The 19,310-nt window shown below is 33.9% G+C and overlaps 1 protein-coding gene across 3 annotated transcripts; it reads right to left on the bottom strand.

Moving 5' to 3' along the window:
* Positions 1-14,231: 14,231 nt before the first annotated feature.
* On the bottom strand, positions 14,232-18,026 carry LOC113689260 (pectin acetylesterase 6-like). 3 transcript variants are annotated; one of them, XR_003448179.2, is made up of 6 exons: positions 17,787-18,026; positions 17,404-17,684; positions 17,224-17,301; positions 17,056-17,118; positions 16,920-16,970; positions 14,232-16,818 (listed from the first exon to the last, which is right to left on the bottom strand). XR_003448179.2 is itself a non-coding variant. In XM_072055274.1 (5 exons), the coding sequence occupies exons 1-5, from the start codon at positions 17,431-17,433 to the stop codon at positions 16,780-16,782; spliced, it is 261 nt and encodes an 86-aa protein (XP_071911375.1). In that variant the 5' UTR covers positions 17,434-18,026; the 3' UTR covers positions 14,232-16,779. The 3 variants fall into 3 exon arrangements, 1 of the variants encoding a protein (XP_071911375.1); XR_011816937.1 differs by having other exon boundaries at positions 17,404-17,854; positions 17,928-18,026; XM_072055274.1 differs by having other exon boundaries at positions 17,404-18,026.
* Positions 18,027-19,310: the final 1,284 nt, after the last annotated feature.

Below are 19,310 nucleotides of genomic sequence, written 5' to 3'. Positions count from 1 at the left end.
ATTACCATTGTGAGGGAGGTACACTCTATCCTTTATTTTTGACTCTACTTGACCCTACATGCCTTATGTGTGCAATTGCATGACTTTAAATGTTTATTTCATTTTTACCTTATTTATTTCTTTAGTTGCTTAGTTTTTGCTTTAATTTTAGTTCAATTTTATCATTTGGGAGGCACTCGAATGCCAAAATTGTAATAGTTAGGGATTTCATTGTTTTATTCTTTCTTATTTCCCCTTTTAGATTGTAATAGGCTTCCCCCCTAAAAATGTAATAGTTAGGGCCTTAATCGCCTTATGTGTTTTGCATGTTTAGGTGCTATGTGTTTAATCGCTTTCTTAGGTTGGTATCTAGATATGCATGCTTATGTGTTATGTGAATTACGTGCTCACATGTGTACTTGCTTTAATTATGCACATTACTTATATATGTGTATGATGGATGCAAAATGCACGTAACCGTGGCTAGCCCAATGCTAGTCATGGTTGTCCCCTCGAGCTGTTGCAAGTCCAATGCTTGTAAGAGAGCGTAGATGTGGGCTAGTCCAACGCTAGCCCTTAGGAACTCTTCGCGCGTTAGATCATGATTGTGTGATCACTTCATCCCATGCATATCTTTACTTTTTAGGGCCGCTTTCACCATATTTCATGACACTTTCCTTATATATATGTATACCCCTTGTCCCCATATTTCTCCCTTATATGTATATTACTTGCTCCTTTTGTATGATACATAACATTAGAATTGCAATTCATTCTAGAAATAGGGTGTAGATTAATTCATTTGCTTGATTAGATTAGGGATACTCCTTGAATATGGGATATGGACGAGTTTGGCTTTCTAGCCTTAGCACGCTCGTATTCCCTCTATTAAAAGGAAAAATTGAGTCACGAACATTAGTCCCCCGTACCCGACATGATGCATTCCTTTAAGACATGTATATTTCTATAATTATTTTATCCTTTTCCTCTTCTTAGAGTCTCATATTTTTGCATAATTCGTGACTTCTCCAAAGAGTCATTATTGGGCGTCACAATTGATGTGATTGGTACCATTCGAGTTTTGAAGAGAAATTTTGCCCCCGAATGCCCCCTAGATCTAGGGTTTGCATTCATATAATACATCCAAATGTGATAAATTCTTTGGTTAAAACAAGAAAATCTTTGAGTAAATCACGCAACTAGCCTTGGTTAGGTCGAAGGGGTGCCTTGGATTTCATCCTTGCCTTCCCCTTCGTCAAATGTGACTCCCGAACCTTTTTCGTTGGTTTACGTAGACTAGGAGTCGTTTAAAAGGGGTTTCTTTCTATCTTTTTCCTTTAAAAAATTCATTTTACGTGACTTGGCACACCTTAACTCTATACCAAGTGGCGACTCCATTTTTCATTCAATAAACCCTTTTTAAACTATATTTTGGGTCAAATCGTCGCATTTTCATGTCCCATTTAGACCCATGTTTTTTTCATTTTCTTTTTAAATCAAAAATTCATTTTTCAACCAAAAATTGAATCAAAATTCACTTTTTAAACCATTTATTTATTTTCTTATAAAAAATGGGGCGCGACAACTTAAACTTTTTTTTTTTTATGAAAATGACAGACAAATTTTATTAATGATGTTGATAGAAATCGTACAACATGAGTTGCCTAACAAAATTTGGAGGGGAATTCCAAAAAGATTTTAAAAGGTTAGCACTCTTAGCATGATGGGTTAAAATATGCGTTGGCATATTTGCTTCTCTTGAAATCCATTTAACATCAATATAATACTGATCTAATAAAACTAATTGCACATCCTCAATAATTGGACCTAAATCAAACATGATGTCTTCTTTATCATGAATAACTCTAATAATTGAGGCTGCATCTTCCTCCAAAATAAAACTTGGGATCATTACATTTCTTGCAAGGTAGACCGCTTCCCTAGCAACATACTTCAGCAGCACTTAAACTATATTTTAACGAGTGACTAATAAGCACTTGTTAGATGGTCCCTAAAACATAAACGAATTGTTAAGAATTTGGCTCTACACAACCTAACCCCTCTTAACTCTAATTACCACCAAAGACGCAAAACATATTAATTTACTTGGGATAGGAACAGAACCAATTATTGATCAAGGAGTCGAGAGGTCACGCTTAAATATGTGAAAAATCAATGGTTAAAAAAAATATGTGCACATCTTTGTGATTGATTATGTTCTTCATATGTTAACTAGGAGGGAATGCCCGCGCATCGCGCAAATGTTTGGCACATGTGGTTAAAGAGGATTTTTTAGGTGCTTGTGGTGAGCAAGTAAATAAAAATAAACATAAGATAGCAGTGCATATTAAGTAATACTAAGGAAATATAACTTCTGCTGAAAACCATTATGAAATGCTAAGTGTAAAGGCTAAAAAAATAACGCATTTCTAGAAGTCGAAAGGGGAAAATCGAAGAATGAGAAGGAGGAAGAATTGAAAGAGCCATAATTGACGCTCAGACAATAACTCAGCATCATATCCACATTTATTGGTCGTTTAATTGGGATGTAAATAGTGCTTTATTGCTGGTAGAAAACCTGTTTCAAATGGCTGAACTTCAAACATAGGAAAGCAGGTGTTGATATAATTATGAGTGTTTCAGACAATTGAAATGGAGTTATACTCCAATTACTAAGGTTATCAGCAGCGTGGCTCTATTTTAATTATATAATATCCCCATTTCAGTAATTGCACAAAAACACACGCTTATATGAAGTGGACCAAATGCACAAATGAGCGCCAAATAAACCCACATTCCACAAATACCCAAATGTGTCGATAAATACAAGCTTTAAATGTACAAACATGGGGGTTTTAATGTAAAAACATCCAAACACATGCTGCAATCAGTTGTACCAAAAGCTTGAAAAAGTAACACATTTTCCAAATTTTCAAAATGCCCCCGCCCCTGCGGCTGAAATTCAACTCCCTCTTTGACCAAAACTCAATCCCTATCTTTGTGATTGATTATGTTCTTCATATGTTAACTAGGAGGGTTGGCACGTGTGGTTAAAGAGGATTTTTTAGGTGCTTGTGGTGAGCAAGTAAATGATGATAAACATAAGATAACATCGCATATTAAGTAATACTAAGGAATACAACTTCTGCTAAAGACCATTCTGAAATGCTAAGTGTAAAGGCTAAAAAAATAACGCATTTCTGGAAGCCAAAAGGGGGAAAATCAAAGAATGTAAAGGAGGAAGAATTGAAAGAGCCATAACTGATGCTTAGACAATAACTCAGCAGCATATCCACATTTATTGATGTTTAATTGGGATGTAAATAGTGTTTTATTACTGGTAGAAAAGCTGTTTCAAATGGCTGAACTTCAAACATAGGAAAGTAGGTGTTGAAATAATTATAAGTGTTTCAGGCAATTGAAATGGAGTTATACTGCAATTACTGAGGTTATCAGTAACGTGGCTCTATTTTAATTACATAACAACTCCATTCACTAATTGCACAAAAACACACGCTTATATGAATTGGACCAAATGCACAAATGATCACCAAATAAGCCCACATTCCACAAATACCCAAATGTGTCTACAAATACAAGCTTTAAATGTACAAACATGGGGGCTTTAATGTAAAAACATCCAAACACATGCTACAATCAGTTGTACCAAAAGTTTGAAAAAAACAACACATTTTCCAAATTTTCAAAATGCCCCCACCCATGCGGTTGAAATTCAACTTCCTCTTTGACCAAAACTCAATCTTATATAATATAAGGATACATACATGAATCGTAATATTTAGTCCATGTACAACAATATTTAGTCACGCACTAAATCCATGGAAAATTCAATCTAACAGCCACATTTTTTTCCTTTCCGTCCCATCCTCCACTACTTTCGGGTGAGGTGAAGGTCCAATTTGCTATAAATACCACCCCAATTCTCAATGTTCTACATCTTCCATCCTTCATCTTAAGTCCTTCATATTGGAAGGGAGATAAGCCACAATTTCTTTCTTTTCACCAAATACTGCTGATGGCAAAGCTTTCAATCTCATCTTTGTGTTTTATCATGCTTGTTCTTCTAGGTTTGTTATATATCAGTCCTAATTATGGTGCTTTCGTTTCATGCAATGATGTATATCATTTTATGAACCAACTATATTTTATCTTGTATTTTAATAACACAACCCATAAAAGTACATATTTCATATCTGTACCCAGTGATATAAGTTCCCTTTTTTAAAATCAGGGTTCTTTGATTTCTCTTTCGTTTTAATTTCAATATCATTATTTTGTTGCAATTGCCTCAACAACTCCTCAAGTGTTGGGTCTAAGTAGATGCAGAGTTATTTTGGACCCTAAAGGATGTGATCTAGCAACTTGCAAGCAACAATGCTTCAAATCTCACAACGGAAATGGGGTATGCACTTCACGAGGAGAATTGGGCAAATACATTTGCTCATGTTTCTACACTTGTCCACCAAAATGAAATTCTTTGTACTCTTGGAACCAAATAAGACAGGCATGACTGAAATATGCAGCAAACTAGTTTTGTACTCGTTCGTTGAACGGGAATCGTCGAAAAATAATAAATTATTTAGTCAATTTTATAAAAATGTCGATATAAAATACAAATTTAATGTATAATCTATTATAACTTGTCTTAAGTATATTACTATGTGCGCATTGTAATATAGAGTATTCTTATAATATAAATTTGAACATCTAATTCAGTGAATAATAATTCAAAAATGGAAAAAATAACATTCAACAATACCATAACATTCAAAAATTTGAAAATAAATAAAAAGTGTAGTAAATAGTATCAAATAATATTCTACTCTTCAGAAGCCAGTGTTTTTGTTTTTCTTCTATTTGAACATTCTCCTTGATTTGTCCGTGCAAATCAGCATTCATTGATTTTCCATTATCACTGCATGATAGCAAAACAGGATAACTAAGTATAAAAAAATAAATGATTTATCGCATTCAAGATTGTGTATAACAATACGTAAAGATTATAATTTAAAAAAGTAAAATAGTATATTAAATCTACCTTCTCATGCAAATCTTTTTATGAAGATTCCCTTCCTCTATGGTTTTTGTTGAACTCTCTGATGAATGATTCATATGAAGTGTATTGAAATGTTGTTAATTAGAATCATCTGTTATATTAATTGGGATCTGGGAAGAAAATGCTTCAGGTTGGTATTGGTTGGTTCCACCAATCTGATAATGATTTATCAAAATTAAAGGCAAAAATATTATGTGAGATATAATATGTGAAATATAAGAGAAATTTATTGCACATTACCTGTGAAAGTATGAAATGCGTTTCCCTCCCGAAATCATAGTGAAACCATCTAGTCACTGTAAATCTATTACTACCTTGTTCCATATTGTAATTGTTCAACTTGATTTGGAACACGAAAGGTTTCCACATGATCTTATTTATAATTGATGACACGATTTCATTGCTAAATCCTTCCTGAAAATGTAATGCATAATAGATTTTTTTTTGTTAGAATATTCAACGACTGAGATAAGTGTCGGATTGTCTACTATTATTAAAAATATTTTTAAAAATTAGATATAAGTTTCCTTTGTTAAATTCTTCAAGAACAAAATAAAGTTTGTGTTTTATTATTCTTTCAGCCTCTTAATCAAATATAACAAACCAAGCACTATCGGTTGCATCACTTGCCAAGATTTTTAACATATAACTGTATAAATACATATATTCTAAAAGTTATGTTTATGTAGATATTGTAGCAATTAAAATGATAAAAAGGTTAACACCTACGACACACCTCAATTTAGGATACTACACATTTTGATTGCAAGCATTACACACAAAATTAGATCATTCTAATGTCACTTTTCACTGACAACATTTGAGAAAATACTCCTTGGATGTCAACTACTGACAGCATTGATAGTGGTAGCTAGTATTCTGAATGTAGATAGAATTTGCTTCTAAATTGGAAACAAATGTTAAATTTCATTTAATTATCTTCACATTTATCAAAGTACCACATTCACGTACATACATGTATTCTCGATAAGAAAACTCCAAATTCATGTATTAACAATTACGTACATATATACTTAATTCCTAAGTATATGAATCTTAGGTACATGAATCTTCAGGTACATGAATGATAGATAATTATCCTTGGATTCTATCAAATCGTTCTCATAATGGCACTCTTGATAGAATCCAAGGATAATTATCTATCATTCATGTACCTGAAGATTCATGTACTTAGGATTCATGTACTTAGGAATTAAGCATTTATATACGTAATTGTTAATACATGAATTTGGAGTTTTCTTATCAAGAATACATGTATGTACGTGAATGTGGTACTTTGATAAATGTGAAGATAATTAAATGAAATTTAACATTTGTTTCCAATTTCTACAATTACCCTTGGCCAGCATCTATAAATAACTCTCTTTTTATTTTGTTTTAAAAACAAAGCTCTCTCTCCAATTTTTTTTTATTCTTTTGCATCTTCATCTTTTATAGTGTTCCATATTGCTCTAGTTCGAGTTCGCTATGGTGAAGAAGTTTGGTGCTAACATATTCACCTTTAATCCGTTGTATCCTGGGAGACAGACGCAGACTTAACCTCGAGCACTCTACCTGTGGGGGGCGAATCTGTTTTAAGGAAATTGTGCTCACAAGCCTCGGATTGTTATTTTCTATCTCCACCCATTTTCAGTTTATGTTTATCCTTGGATTGTACCACAACAATCCCCTACATTTGTTTTAAGACTGTTAGTAAAATTAGGCTGGTACAATATAGGAAAGAATAAATATAAATTGAAAAAGGGTGGAGATAGAAAATAATAATTCGAGACTTGTGAGCACAATTTCCTTAAAACAGATTCGCCCCCTACAGGTAGAGTGTTCGAGGTTAAGTAGGCGTCTGTCTCCCAGGATACAACGGATTAAAGGTGAATATATTAGCACCAAATTTCTTCACCACAGCGAACTCGAACTAGAGCAATATGGAACACTATAAAAGATGAAGATGCACAAGAATAACAAAAAATTGGAGAGAGAGCTCTGTTTTTAAAACAAAATAAAAAGAGAGTTATTTATAGATGCTGGCCAAAGGTGATTGTAGAAATTGGAAACAAATGTTAAATTTCATTTAATTATCTTCACATTTATCAAAGTACCACATTCACGTACATACATGTATTCTCGATAAGAAAACTCCAAATTCATGTATTAACAATTACGTACATAAATACTTAATTCCTAAGTACATGAATCCTAGGTACATGAATCTTCAGGTACATGAATGATAGATAATTATCTTTGGATTCTATCAAGAGTACCATTATGAGAACTATTTTCTCATTCACTCTACAATGGATTTTTTCATTTTTCCAACAATCCCCCACATGAATGAAAAAATTGTTTTGAATTTGACTCTACAGTAGTGTTCCACAACTAAAACCTGCATAAGATAGGTTGGTGTTACCCTTTGAACCTTCTCTCGTGAAATACACTTACTTTACTAGCAATCCAGTAGACATGATGTCTTTGAACTGTCCCGTTTTTTAGTGTAAATGAACCATATATTTCACACAAGAATCATGCTCCATTTGTTCAGTTCTCATAGTTATGTTCGTTTTGGCCATGAACATCAACCTAGTTCAGCAATTGTTTTTTATTTAAAAAAAAAAAGCTATTGTTGGTTTCTCTTCCTGTATTGTCAGCCATTGAGAATAGAATATGTTTTAAGACTATTATTAAAATTAGGCTGGTACAATATAGGAAAGAATAAACATAAACTGAAAAATGGGTGGAAATTGAAAAATAACAATTCGAGGCTTGTGAGCACAATTTCCTTAAAACAGATTCGCCCCCTACAGGTAGAGTGCTCGAGATTAAGTAGGCGTCTGTCTCCTAGGATATAACGGATTAAAGGTGAATATGTTAGCACCAAAATTCTTCATCACAGCGAACTCAAACTAGAGCAATATGGAACACTATAAAATATGAAGATGCAAAAGGAAAAAAAAATGGAGAGAGAGCTCTTTTTTTAAAACAAAATAAAAAGAGAGTTATTTATAGATGCTGGTCAAGGGTGATTGTAGAAATTGGAAACAAATGTTAAATTCCATTTAATTATCTTCACATTTATCAAAGTACCACATTCACGTACATACATGTATTCTTGATAAGAAAACTCCAAATTCATATATTAACAATTACGTACATAAATACTTAATTCCTAAGTACATGAATCCTAGGTACATGAATCTTCAGGTACATGAATGATAGATAATTATTCTTGGATTCTATCAAGAGTGCCATTATGAAAACGATTTTCTCATTTACTCTACAATGGATTTTTCCATTTTTCCAACAACTTGTACATTTATCTCATACCAATTTGATCCTAACACTTGTCCGCCAATATCATCAGATGGATTCCGGCCTGAAACACTGGTAGATGACGATGATGGATACCTTAGGCTGTCTGCTGAACTTTGACTCAATTATTGCACTAATTTCCTCAGATTAGCAATGTCTACATCTTGTTGCTTCAATTTATCTTCCATTATTGAAAATACTGTCTGCTGCTCAATATTTATATTTTAGTGTAAATTAGTCACTTATCAAACTCCCCCACACTTAAATCATTGCTTGTCCTCAAGCAATCCACACATAATCAACTACAATGATTCAAGAGGTGAAACAATATATGCACTTTGTCCAATTTAATTCCTCAAGACTTGGAAAATAATCATTATATCACTGTACAAATTACACTAAATACTCATAATATCGAGTAAAGGAAAGATAATTATACCCTAAATTCAACAAGTTAAACTTAATCTCTTACCCTAACTTAAATTTACAAATAAACAAATCACATAGTCAATTTATAGCTTTCCTCCTCCTATAATCATCTTCTTCTCAAAATTCTATAACTAAGAGGGATTTATTCATACTAATTTTTACTTAAATAGTGAAAATGCCTTTTTACACGAAAATCGACACTTTTAGGTGAAGATCCCCGGTTACTCAACATTTCACTTATTCAAGTTGCTTTGCATACTCTTAATTCAAGTACCTTTTTACGCGAATGTCGACATTTGTAGATGTCAACCCCCGGTTACTCGGTACGTGAATCATTGGAGTAGAAAAAAATTTTTATTTACTTTCTTTTCTTCTTTTTTTTTTCTTTTTTATTTCCTTTTTTTTTCCTCATAGAAAAATATATAGAAATAATCACAGGAGGAGTATAACCTTTATCGACTATATCAATCACTTACTTGCAAAATTAAGTAAAGAGAAGAAATCTCATTAACATGTAAAATTATAGGCATAATTTTCCTCACTTTACCAAATATACTTTCTAAAATGTAAAAATTCTAATTGCATAATACTATTTCCAAGTTAAATGAGGACTAAACCTTTCAAAATACACATAACATTCCAACAATTGGAAGAATTTAAACATTTAAAGTTGGAACAAATTGGCCCTTTTTGAATGAAAATGCAAAAATTTGAAGAACTTTTGGGCCATAGTGAAATATTGGAAAAGAGTTTAGAAAAATTTTTATAGAGTTTCTCCTTATAAATGGATGAAAACTCCCTGCCAACAAACCTATTTTCTAGCAAATTATCCACATGGCAAGCATTTCAAACACAATTCCAACATTTCTAAGCATTTAAATCCACAAAATATTATCACATGGCAAGTAAATACAAGTCCAATATTTTCCTCCCCCACACTTAAACTTCACATTGTCCTCAATGTGAGAAAAGGAAAATAAATAAGGAGTAAAAGAAAATACTGCTCAATTGAACTTGCGCAATCCGAATCCATGTCCAAGTGATGAATTTCCAACCGTATTTGAGAAAGAATGGAGAGTTCACTTATTGCACCTTGAAAAAGACAAAATCAAAACAAATAAATTTCTTAAAAATAAAAGGTTGCAATCAACAAAATCATGCAATTCAAGGAAAAAGGAAAAATGATCAAGCATGTGGAACCATACAATGTTCAAGGGATAAAAACATGAAATGAGCTAATCTTTGCTAATCAAATATATGCATTAGTATCCAAAGCAAAGGGAAGCTAATTTCACACAAAAAATCCACAATCATGAACAAAATAAGTTCCATTTATACATTTTGTCATCAATGATCAAATCCCCGCAAGTACAAAAGTAATCTCAAAATGGAGGCAAACACACCAAACCAAAATATAAATGACCTTCGTGAGAATTCATGAAATACTAAAAAATATTGAATCACAAAAATTGTAAGTGCATTTATGAATTTCATCAATTAAGGTCATCTTCAATTCATCTCTTCTTTTAGAATTACCTAAGAATTCACAAAATCATTCAATCAAGCACCTTTTCATTCATTAGATAATCTAAATTACTCACATAAATATAAAAAACTCCCACTAAGCTAATTAAAATGCTACATTTGGCTACTTAATATGCAACTTCGTCATCAAGCCAAATTAAGCATAAAACTAGCAAGAATTCACCAAATAAGTACAATAAATGCAAATCACAAAATATAGTTATCACTAACAATCACCAATAGCATCAATAAGCTGAAATAAATGCACCTAACTTCACATATTAAAAATTGCCTAAAAATAGAAAATATTCAATCATGGCAAAATTCAAATAACAAAGTTAGGTGAAGAATTATTACCTCAAGGTGGTTTGGTGATGTTTAGAGATCAATATGATGTGAAAACCCTCAAGAAACTTACTCCAATTTGACCTCAATTGAGTGATTTCAAGAAGGTAGAACCCTAACTAATGGTAAGCTTGAAACCACTTTTGAGTTGTTTTTGAAAAAATATGAACTATGAAATTCACTCTAGAGGATAGGAGAAAGTGATTTGGTGAAGGTTATTTGAAGATTAAATGGTGAAAAGTGGTGTTTTAGTGAGTGGTGTGTGTTTGAGGTGTTAGTGTGTGAGTTGGGTTGAAGAAGAAGGGAGAAAAATTGTGAGGAATCCGTGAAACGGATTCATCTTACGCTGGTTACTGTTCGCAATCCGGCCAGAAATTGGAAGGATTCGTGGAGGGATTGCTGGAGGGATTCTGGGCAGAAATTTTATTTTATTTTATTATTATTATTTTTTTTTACTGTTGCATATCCGGCCAGAAACTGGCCGGATTTCCGGCCGGATTATTTGTCGGATTTGCTACAGTGGTTTTTTTTTTTTTACAATCCGGCTAGTTTTTTACCGGATTTTCGGCCGAATTCTGTCCAGAATGCTCGAAAAAATTTTCTTTTCTCCCCTGACTATCCGGCCTTCAATCCGGCCAACATTTGGCCGGATTTATGGCCGGATTTGCTGCAGAAAAAGCTGTTTTCTGCAGTTTTTCCTCCAAATTTGCTTGGCCAACCTTCCACATTCAACCTACTTCATGTTCTTTGAATAAAATTCAAATTTAACATGATCATGCATGAATATAACTTAAACATGAAACACTTTAAATGCATGAAATGCAGCAATTGAACATGAAAACTCCCTTTTTGCCTTAATATAAACACCTTTGCAATTGAGATCATTTGCATGAACTCTTGCCATTGCCACCTACAAAACACACAAAAACATTAATCGAACAACTAAAACTTACTAAAAACAAGCCAACATGAAGAAAAGTGGAGTTGAAAAGTGATCCAAGCCTTCGTTTTTAAAAGGATCCGAGGTCGGATCATGATGATTGAGCTCGGATCAAGAAGCTCGAAGTTTTTCTCTAATTGCAAAAGTGGATCCAAGGCCTCGGATCCATATGGATCCGAGCTCGGATCCATTGAATCTGCACTTATTGCAGAATTTTTGCAATTTTCAGTTTGACCTCAATTCTTCAAAATACACCCTAGATCATTTCTATGTCAAAATAAACCATTCACGCATATGTAAAATGATCTAAACATGCATTCTAAACCTCTTTAATGCATCAAAAACCATAATTACTGAATTTGAGGTATTGAGATCTTTGATCAAACTTCGCCTTTTCACCTCTTTTGGTCACTTTTCCAAAACCTACAAATGAAAAACAACAAAATTACTCAAACTTATGCTTTAAACATAAAATCACTCCAAAGTAACACTAACTTAAACAAGCATTGGGTTGCCTCCCAATAAGCGCTTCCTTAAAGTCAATAGCTTGACTATTTCACCTCATTTTTCAAGGAGGTTTAGTTAACGAATAATCCACCATTTTATGCCTTGGTGGATCATTGTAAGGTGACTTAATAGAAAAAGCCACATGATCTAATGATCTGAGAGATGGAAGTGACTTACATATTCCAAGTGTTTCATAGATATTACCTTGAATATGCACCACTTGAGAACTTACCAAAGGAAATGTCATGAGAGTATCTTGGGCAGGAATACCTTTAGAACCTATACTTTCAATGCACTCCTCAAGAGGGGTGAAAAATGAGTCATTAAAACTCACCTCTTGAGGTTCAAAGTTAGTTCCAAAGATATTATCATGTGAAATGGACATTTGCTCATTGAAACACAATTGAGATTCATCATTTTCATTAAAATGCAACCCATTTTCACATACAACATTCCCACCATTCATGCTAGGATCATTTTACAAATTATTAGAAGAAATAACTTCACACAATGCACTCAATTGCTCATGTATTCGACCAAAGTGAGAAGCTAATTCATCTATTCTTTCCTCAATCCTATCAAAACGATCGGAAGTTGCATTTGCTAGCTTTTCTATTGCTAAATCAAATTGATTAGAAAAATTTTCTACAGCTAGCTCCCAAGATGCATTAGAATCATTAGCTAATGGTTCACTTTCTAACTCCCAAGGTAGAGGTGCATTAGCTAACCTTTCTATTGCCAACTCCCAAGATGGTTTTGATTCATATTGGACACTTTCAGGTTGGTAATCATAAAAATATGGATAATCACTATATGCACATTGATTTTGCCAACCATAAGCAGGAGAATTGCTCTAATTAGCACTGTATTGATCAAAACAAGGATTGTAATGCTCGAATTCATCATAATAATCCACATTTTGTGCTTGCATACATGTATTAGTAGCATGATAACCTCCACACAAGTCACAAATCACATGATAAGAATTAAAAGCATTAGCATTCCTCCCTTGCTCAATTTCATGCATAATTGTGTCCAGTTGAACTTGTAACATCATAACATCAAATTTAGTCTTTAAGCACCTTATACCATCTTCAAAAGACATACATTCAACAATTTCTTGGTTACCTCTGTTGAAGGAGCTTTGCACTTGATAACCATCCATTGCCAATCTTCTATTTCTCAAGCATTGTCCTCCAAATTGACCTACCCTTCTCATCACCTAAAATTGCTTTTAAACAATTAAGAGAAAAATTAGTATGAAGAATAGGTGATAAAATGCATACACACAGAAAATACTAAAATGACAGAAAATAAAATTCACAGTATAACTAATAATATGTCTAAACTAATAAAGTTACTCTTCACACCGATATTGCCAAATCTTCCCCGGCAACGGCGCCAAAAACTTGATGGGTATTTTACATACGTGCAAGCTAAAAAATACTGAATTACACCAGTTCACTGCAAGTATACAGATCAACTAGTAGTTTAGGGTATATATCGGGTCGATCCCACAGGGAAGAGTGAACAATTACCGGTATTACTAAAGCTTCTCTATTATTTAGACTATCAATGAATTATAACAAATTTAACCTACTGAAATTATACAAAATAACAAATAAAAGCTCCATAGGTTGTGGTATCCCTAACTACTCATGCAAGTGTTATATTTGGATCATTGAATACTACATCTAGGCTAGTTATGGTGTAATTTCCTTAAACATATGAAACCTACTTTCGTAGTGAATCAACTATACTCATAACTAATCCATACCTATTTTTATGGTTATGAAATTAGCTACAAGTTCATTTCTTCAATGAAATTACATGAAATGAATCACTAAAAACCACATAAGTGCACCTCTACTTTCATGAGTGTACTCCCTATGTTTAGCACTTCTTGAACTAGTGTTAAATCTCAATTTTCATTGCAGAAACAACACCTTAGATAATCACAATCAATGGTACCAGATTAATCATGATTTAAAGAGCCAAAGTGCTAAATAACTTGCTCAAATCATAGCAATCAAATAACCAAATAATAAACACTAACAATTATAGAAAGTTCAACCAAACCCAAGGCATAAGCTTTAGAGACACATATTGAACACAAAATCCAGAACTTGTATATTAACCAAACTTGGAATCAAGTACAAAAGATAAAGAGTTTGGAAGGAATGTAACCCTTGTCACATGAGTTCATCTCCTTGCCTTCTTCATCTAGCTAATAAACAATAATGGATAACACTCTACTCTATACTAACCTACTGCTACTACTCAGAAAATGCAAGAGCTACATCTCTGCACTCCAAGCTTCTCCCGTATGTCTCTCTCTCCCTCAATCTTGCAATGAATTTGGCTATTTAATGATGAAAATGGTCAAGGAATGAAGCTTTACACTTTCTCCTTACAGCTGGTAATGTCTCTCACATGTGAGTTGGTGGAGGTGAAATTGAGTTTTACGCGTACAGAGCAGCCTTTTCTGACCACAATCCGGCCAGGAATCCGGCCACAAATCCGGCCAAATTCAGGCCGGATTGCTACAGTAAATCTAGGCCACTACAGTGATCCGAGCTGCTACAGTACCTCGGATCCGTATGGATCCGAGCCCGGTTCCACTAACCCAGAAACAACCGAGGGTTCGGATGAATAGTGGATCCGAGTGTGGATCACTTGCTCTGTTTTTGGTCCAACTTCAACCAATCTTTTCTTGATGTTAGAGGCTGAACCAGCTCATGTCTAAAACACGAAAGTTGTAGCCTTTTGAGTTATCCTTCTAATGCATCAAGAATCACCTCATTTGGATTTGTGTAGGCTGAGATATGACTGAAATACCCTTGCCTGGTCCATGCCTTGTTCCAGTTTCGACCAATAGCAATTGACTCTGTACTTCGGCCTTTTGACCTGGAAAACCTTCAAACTGGATTCAGATGTCTTCACCAAAGTTGTAGATCTATCTCTTATCTTCAAATGGGTTCAAGAATCATCCCAATCCGATCATTGTAGCTCAAGTTATAGCCGAAATACGAAAATGTGTCAAAACTGTCAAAATACACAAAATCCAAGTAAAAAGTGATAAAAACCTCATTTAATTGAACAAAAGCATTTTATACCAATTATAGCCAAAATGAATCATTTTCTTCCAATAATATACCCAAAGTGACTAAAAATAATATAAAATATCATACAATTATTACGTAAATTAGTCACTTATCAATGGCACATGCTACGACTTGGGATATCTCTCTACAAGTCAGTTGGATTGACACCTTCACTAAACAGCCGGATGTGGCCAGGTTTGTCTTGTCCAATGACTTGAGCAAATGTCATTTCGGCCAACGGAGTCCTCAGCTTCTGGTGGAAGTTTAGCTTGCTTTTCTTTCATTTTACTCTAAAAGAAAAGTAAATATAGTTATTATCAGTTTCAGCATGACTTAAGTAACATAAAAACACTCTTAGTTCACTTATCAAATTCTCAACCACCATACTACTTGATGGAGTCCCGTCAACATGGCTATAAAATTTATCAAACCTAATACATGGAAGTAATGTTCAGGTTGATCATTTTACAAAAAAGAAAGGAAAAATAATATCACCCTTAGTTCCACATCAAACCTAAAACGTCTTTTCACTAATAAGTTTCAGATTAATGAGGTAGTAATTAGTAATTGGTAATTTTGGGATCTAGATATGAATTATAACATGTAACACTTGGTTCTAAGATAGGAAATTCTAAGCTAAGACTAACTTCTCTTTTTTCGCTTTAGAGCTTAGATAAACTTCTGAGATTCTATCAACAACAGCTATTCCAAGCAATGCAAGCTTTTTATTTTATGAATCCTGATGCCTGCTATGATTCTACATTTTTTCAAGCTTCATTCTGATGGCCTAAAATCTAGTACTTCCCTTCAAGAGATCACCTCATTTAGCTTTTTTAGTAATTCACAAAAACAAGTGACAGACTTGATTAAGCCTTTGGCTTCAAGCTATCCATTTAGGCAAAATTTCTTGAATGTTTGTTTCTGCTATCTATTCAGAATAGCTAGTCATACCAGTGGCAATGAAGTGTCTTAATGCCCTTTGTTGATCAAAAGTATTGTGAAGTATCTCGACAACCCAAACACATGATGACAATGTTTTGTAGGAAGAGAGAAAATTAGTGTTTCTAGCTCAATGCTTAGGATTTTCAGCATAACCATTTATAATACCTTTCTTTGACTGCAAACTAGTGCTGCATCAGGTCCATAAATGAATTATAACAGGAAGGACTCAAACTTTTCCACTTAGTGAAGACATAATATAGATCAATGATCATTAAAAGATGATTTTCACGCTCAGCTGTTTAGGGATTTGTGGTGCAGTCTATAAAAAAGAAACCAACATGAGATTCATAGGCAACTATAGAATTCACCTTTGCTGCCTCAATCTTAGAATCTTGCTTCTGCACATCAAAAGAGAGTGGTTGCATTTTGCAAACAAAAAACAAATCTGACTTTTCAAAGAATGCCTTGTGGCTTTCAGAATCTCCAAGAAATAACAAAAGAAGGAAAAAGAAACGAACTCTTTGCGGCCTTTCTGAATTATGCAACTCCTTGGAACAGAATGCTTGGTTTACCATATTCTATCCTAAATATTGGCAAGCAAATCAGACTTACCTGAAGGCAAGGACTTCCAAGAATCTTGTTTCAATCTGAAACAGAAATCAAAATTGTTTCTAAGATCTGTTGGCAAATGTTAAACACGGTACTTATTTTGTTGCATGAACCTCACAGGTCACAATTAACGACTTACTCCTGTCTCCTCTTTTACTTCTCTAATAGCAGCTGCCGAAATATCCTCACCCTGTCAACGCACAGAGAAAAGTATCTATACTTGTGCTTAAACCAACTGTTCTAGAGTCAATCAAATATATAGAAACATACTACACCTCATTTACTACACCAGTTGGCAGATTCCAAACTCCTGTAGGAGAAGCTAAGCTAGCCTGGACCTGAATAAAAAAAAATGAGAATGCCAAATAATTAATTTCTCATTCCCATCATTCAGAAAAATCTGCACGTAGCACAAGAAATACTCATGAAAGAGGTTGCATTACCTGCCATGAATCATAGGCGGCATTAAGAATAAAAAGAGGAGTTTTTACGTTGTCAATCAGGTTCTGAGGGAAGAAGCACTGAAAAAGAAAATGAAAATCAACTGTGAACTTGGAAACATGAAAATTCTCTAGTACAACAGCATTGCGGCAATTGTGGCAGTAAAGATGAAAAAGACTTACTGAAGTTGGATCCCGATATCTAGTACACATACTTGGCAGGTTCTTGGCAACACCCTGGCAATAAATGGAAGACCGTTAGCTGAGTCAGTTTAACGTGGCTGATAGAAGTTCTCAACGTGGCTGAGGAAAGTGCGAATGGCGGCGGTAGTCTTCTGGGAGCCGAACCAAGCATCGACCTTGAGCTTCCTCTTTCCGGTGGCCTCATCGGTGATGAGCTGGAAGTCGAGGTTGAGATGCTTGAAATTGCGAGTAAGCTTCCCGCGGGGTCCTTCCACCTAGATCTGCACCTCACCAAAGGTTTGCATTCTACTTGACATTTTATCGAACAAGTTATGGACAACAAATCCATAACAAAATAGTCACACTCTACAAGTATGTATTACCTCCTTTTTGACAGGCTCTTCCTTCTCGGACAAAATCAACTCAATATGGCAGGGGGAAGACATGTAGGCTAGCCAAAAAGATCATACATTGAGGTTAATAGACAAAATAGAAAACTGAAAAAAGTCATCTATCGGACATACGGTTTATTCTTCCATGGGCATGATATGTGCGGCGTCTTTGTTTATGTGCTTGATTCACTTGAATGTGAGAAATGAAAAGTGAATCCACATCCAAGCCTTTCACCTACATAGACAAACCTCTGCATTGCTTTCAGCATTCTTGAGCAAATCCAAAATGAAGCTAGCAGATTTAACAGGCCAGCGACCCTGTCCATTTGAATGCCTATTCTTGGCCTGAGCAGTACGCCCAACACCTCCACAGAGAGAGGGGGAGGGGGGCTGGAAATGGTGGAGCTGGAAAATGAAAATTTTGGGTAAGTGTTTTGACTAAGTGTTTTGGCCGGTAGAATGAAAATTTTGAGTGTTTTAGAGCAAATGAATCTTCCGCCAAAATCAAACGATGCCGTTTTGTGTCTTTCTTTTTTTTTTGGTACATCTCACATTTTCTCAAGTGTCATGTTAGGTAGTCTAAAGGCACATTATTATTTTATATCTGATAAAACAAAAAAAAAATTAGAGTATATATTATTGAATTGCTAATAAGTGTCATGATAGGAGTGCTATAATGATAAAAACCAGCAAGTGTCCTTATAGGCATGTCAGAAAAGACCATTTTTGTTGTAGTGAGCATAGACTATAAGTGTATATAGCCAATAGTTGCCGGAAGTTCATGTTGTTTAAGTGATCAGGTTCCTGACCTCTCTTCAATTTAAACTATGTTGGTAAGACATAAGGCTAGATACTTTTTAAAAAAACCTTGTAAAACCATTCTCTAGTGGATGAATATTCTCAAGTGGATTAATTAATTAAACGGCCAGAGTCTTTTAATTAAATAATGAATTTGCAGATATATCTAATAGAGATATTTATGTCTTTTGTATTTATATCGCATTACTTTCCAATGCCTTTTGTTTTTGGTTGTTTTTCCTAAAGGCAAATTAACCAACATCTTAGCATATGATTACAAAAATCAATTAATAAACATGTTAGCAAAAATCCTACAAAAATAATGATGAAAGTACTTGTTTAAATCCTATGTCTTCATACAAAACAAACAGAAAATAAAACAAAAAAAATTTCAAGATATGTTACTAAACTCTTACAATTGAAAATCAACATGCCTTTTTTAAAAAAAAATAGGTATTGAAAGAAGATGTATTTGATAATCAAGAGGAGTGGAAACCCAAAATCGATACTTTCATGTGCCAGCCACTTGCACTGGAAATACCTAACCATGAAATCAATATATTAGAGGCTATATGTAGTGTAGGCATAAGAAATAAGAATTGATAAGGATATAAAGAGATATTGATAAGAACATTAAAAGTAGGTTTATCTTGATTTAAGTTGCTTAAAGTACGTAACTTTGGGTAGGAAATAAGAATCATATAATATTAAGAATTC

This window comes from Coffea arabica, chromosome 1e (assembly GCF_036785885.1).
Source record: "Coffea arabica cultivar ET-39 chromosome 1e, Coffea Arabica ET-39 HiFi, whole genome shotgun sequence".
In the NCBI taxonomy this organism is placed as follows: domain Eukaryota; kingdom Viridiplantae; phylum Streptophyta; class Magnoliopsida; order Gentianales; family Rubiaceae; genus Coffea; species Coffea arabica.
This window is presented reverse-complemented; position numbering and strand designations above follow the sequence as displayed.

Bases quoted from the DNA above. Each gene is read 5' to 3' on its own strand.
- LOC113689260 (XM_072055274.1), bottom strand. From the start codon at position 17,433: ATGTGTACTAGATATCGGGATCCAACTTCA. The intron at 17,119-17,223 runs GTAATGCAACCT...TTTTTTATTCAG, and splicing joins CCGCCTATGATTCATGGCAG to GTCCAGGCTAGCTTAGCTTC. The intron at 16,971-17,055 runs GTGTAGTATGTT...GTGCGTTGACAG, and splicing joins CAACTGGTGTAGTAAATGAG to GGTGAGGATATTTCGGCAGC.